Below are 3,467 nucleotides of genomic sequence, written 5' to 3'. Positions count from 1 at the left end.
TCACTAGCCTCATTACTGTAAGGTCTGCAGCGTGTCTGAATTGGGCTGATGAGCAGATGTGGGACTGTTGCTTTTAATTAATTCCTGCGGAGCTTTGTTTGGGTGATATTGAGCGTATGCCCACGCTGTCTTCCTGTCCTGCCGCGGCGCTGCAGCAGCTAGGCAGGACTTCCTCTGCTCTGTGACTAGACTCTGGATGCTTTTTGTCCCTGCAGAGTCCCTGAAGACGCTGCAACGCACCCCAGCCCAGCTGCTCACAGCCCGGCCTTCGTATCACATTTTCACCTCCAGCTCTGGCAGCGCCGCCTTCAGGAAGCCCATCTTTAAAGGGAAACCCCCGGATGGACCCCCCCAGCCTGAGGGCCCACAGGCCTCTGCTCCTCCTGCCCATCCTGAAACATCCAGCCCTCCACAGGCAGCTGGAGAGAGTCTGGGTGGAAACACAGCAGAACCCAACAGCTCTGCTCCGGGGGTGTCTGCAGTAACGACCCCCCCCTGCTCTGACGGCGGATCACCTGCAGCAGCAAACGCATCGCATGACGATGATGACGACCAAACCGTTTTCTACACTCCAGAACTTTTTGAGGATGAAGGAGATGAAGGAAAGCCGGTGTCTTCTCCTGGTTCAGAGAGCCCAGCCCCCCCATCAGAGGAACAAACCCAGGACGCTGCGTCTGTCAGTAGGCAAAGCTCAGGGATATCACAGGGACAGAGAGGGGACGCCCCGACGCTGCAGCTGAGGGAGGAAGGAGAGGAGGAGAGCCAGAGCAGGCAGACAGGAAGTAGACTCCACCGCCTGTCCAGGTCCAGGCAGAGAGCCTCCTTCAGTCAGACAGGTAACACTCTGTAAGGTAGACGGCATCCTGTAGGAGGGGGAAGGTCAGCGGGTCAAACCTGCGCCATGAAATCACCAAAGAATTCAGTCTTAATTCCAGTTTCAGTTTCCTTCCCTCTGTAGTTTAACATGTTCTCCGTCCCGCTGCCTCAGGCATTAACCCACACAGTAACCCTGAGTGGATGGCCCGCCTTCAGCCGTCTCTGCTCTGCTGCTTATGTATGGTGACACTTCCTCTTATTAAGGCCGTGGTCTGCCTAAACACACAGAAACTCCTGGAACGATCAGGATCATTAAGAACGAGCAGGAAGAGCTCTAAATCATTATTGGGTCTAATTTAATGATGTGTCTGGAAGTAATGGGGAGCTCTGCTATGCCTGATTTAACCCTGGATGGACGACCATCCTGTCTCCTATTAAACTGCTGTTTGTGGGACATATGTGTAAAACATGCACAGATAACAGCAAGTCGAGCTGAAATAAAACCTATTTAACTGTTTATTAAATTTACTCAATAATACTGTATTAAAATATATCTTCTCTAGTTTACCTTTGGGATCAATAACATTTTTATTTGTAGGTCTAAAAGAACTCTGTGGGACTCGTCATCTAAAATCAGCAGATCTGCTGTCGGACGCGTCTTGAAACGCAGCTTGGTGTTCTTCAGTCCTCGGTTTCTTCGTTTTCTGGCTGTTTAATTGAATATCTGATGAATGAAACAGAGGAAAGCATGAAAATGGTCTGAGCTTCAATAAACCACCGACTATCTGATTGCTGGTTAAAACAGAACTCGGCTGTTTTTAATTTGGGTTTTTGAATTTACACCGAACACTTTAACCCCTTAAACCCTGTGGGTCTTAGGAGCAAACTCCCTCTGAAATTATTCATGTGAATAAAAACAAGTTCAGCTCCCAAACTATAAATTCAAAATACAATTGTTTGATCTTTTCAGGTGGAACCACTATTTTAAATGTCACCATGTCTGATTTGTAGGTGATTAAACACAGAAAAAATGAATAAAGATTTGCCAATTTTTCCCCAAAATAAACTCTGCAAAACACCATGAAGGCCCATTTGAAACTTTGGATGAACCGTCAGACTTTATAGATCCACATCTAGACTAGAACTCAAGCAGATTTGAACTGAATAGATTGAAGCATGTTTGTTCCACAGAGGTTTTAACGGAGAGTAGGTAGGCAGAAATAGGATGCAAAAATAAATGTTTTCCACACGTCAAAGGGAATCTGACCAGACAAATATATTGATTGACATTATTGGAGACCTTTTGCTTAAGGCAAAGCCTTTGCTCCTAAGATTCAGCCATTTTTCATTAACATGTACCAATAATATCACCAAACTGAATAGAAAATGAGAATAACAGAGCAAGCTTATTAGTTTTTTCCCAAGCTTATTATTGTCATTCCACTGTCTCTGCATTTAACCCCTCCCATTGGGGAGCAGTGGGCTGCCATTGTGCAGCACCCGAGGAGCAGTGTGAGGTTAAGGGTCTTGCTCAGGGACCCAGAGTAGTATTCATTGGGAGTGGGGTTCGAACTCTAAACCTCAGGATTTCAAGCACTATGCCCTAACCTACATCACCTAAAATGGACGCACAATGACCTCCGACCCCTCCTTGGAAAGCTCTGAGCCTCTAGTTTCCAATGATGGCGGCCTAAAAATGAATACCTGCTGTTGCATTATTCCTGCAGAGTTACACATTTCAGGGGGAATTTTAAATCTCATTTTATTCTTTTACACACCTATAAAACAAAACGTATTTGTGGAAAAAAAATATTTTGAAGCCCCCTTTTTGAAAGGCATGTGGATGAAACACCATGTGACTTTGTTTTGGCCCTTTCTTTAATTAGATAAACATCAGCTGGTGTCAGCTGGGCCCGTAACTGGGTCAGCTGGGCTAAACTGTGTTTTTTAATTAAATTTTTTTAAGTTATTATCTTACCTGCAGTGTAAAAAGTAGAGGTTCGTTGGATGTCCAGTGAGGAGCCGCTCCCTGTCTGCGTGTTCAGATCCTGACCGATAGCTGGGATCAGATCAGATGCATCCATATTTCAGCTCCTTTAATGAGGTGGATGCTCATCGTGGGATCATCAAACACGCTGAACGATGACATCAAAGCTGAGGAGCCTGATGGGATCTGTCTCATTAGAGGAGGAAACTTCACCAACGTGAGATCTGCTCAGAGGAGACGAGTGCTCCATTAAAGCCTTTCCCATCCCATCAGCTTCCTAAGCAGGACCCTCCTGGATGTAATCGTGCATGAGCTCTCGTTAACCTAATGAACACTCAGAGCGCAGAGCGGCCTGCTGAAGGCGTGTTAAAAGCGTTTAATGATCGGCCCGCCTTACAGCTGCGCTCTGCAATTAAAATATTTGGTCCATTAATGTTTTTAAGCCTCTTCTTCAGCCGCGGCTTCTCATCTGCTCCTGAGACGCCGTGTTAAGGTTTCATTTAAGACGATTTAACAGGAAAGATTTACTCACAATAATTCATCACATAAATCAGGAGTCTTCAACGTTTTCCAGGCCAAGGACCCCAAACTGATGGCGAGATGGAGCGGGGACCCCCTAATTATAGATATTATATAATAGTGTTCTATCAAACTGCTCCTATAG

The 3,467-nt window shown here is 45.8% G+C and overlaps 1 protein-coding gene across 1 annotated transcript in view; it reads left to right on the top strand.

Annotated features, from left to right (window-relative positions):
- The window catches only part of LOC107091205 (Fanconi anemia group J protein-like), a 55,297-nt gene extending 53,106 nt beyond the window's left edge, over nt 1-2,191 (top strand). The window contains exon 12 of the mRNA XM_015384996.1: nt 216-2,191. Coding sequence (XP_015240482.1) covers nt 216-850 — 635 coding nt within the window. The 3' untranslated portion in view covers nt 851-2,191. The remainder of the gene's footprint in view (nt 1-215) is intronic.
- Nucleotides 2,192-3,467: the final 1,276 nt, after the last annotated feature.

Source organism: Cyprinodon variegatus, unplaced genomic scaffold (genome assembly GCF_000732505.1).
Source record: "Cyprinodon variegatus isolate N-32 unplaced genomic scaffold, C_variegatus-1.0 Scaffold329, whole genome shotgun sequence".
Taxonomy (NCBI): Eukaryota; Metazoa; Chordata; class Actinopteri; order Cyprinodontiformes; family Cyprinodontidae; genus Cyprinodon; species Cyprinodon variegatus.
Note: the sequence above shows the minus strand (reverse complement) of the source record. Positions and strands in the feature narration are given on the sequence as shown.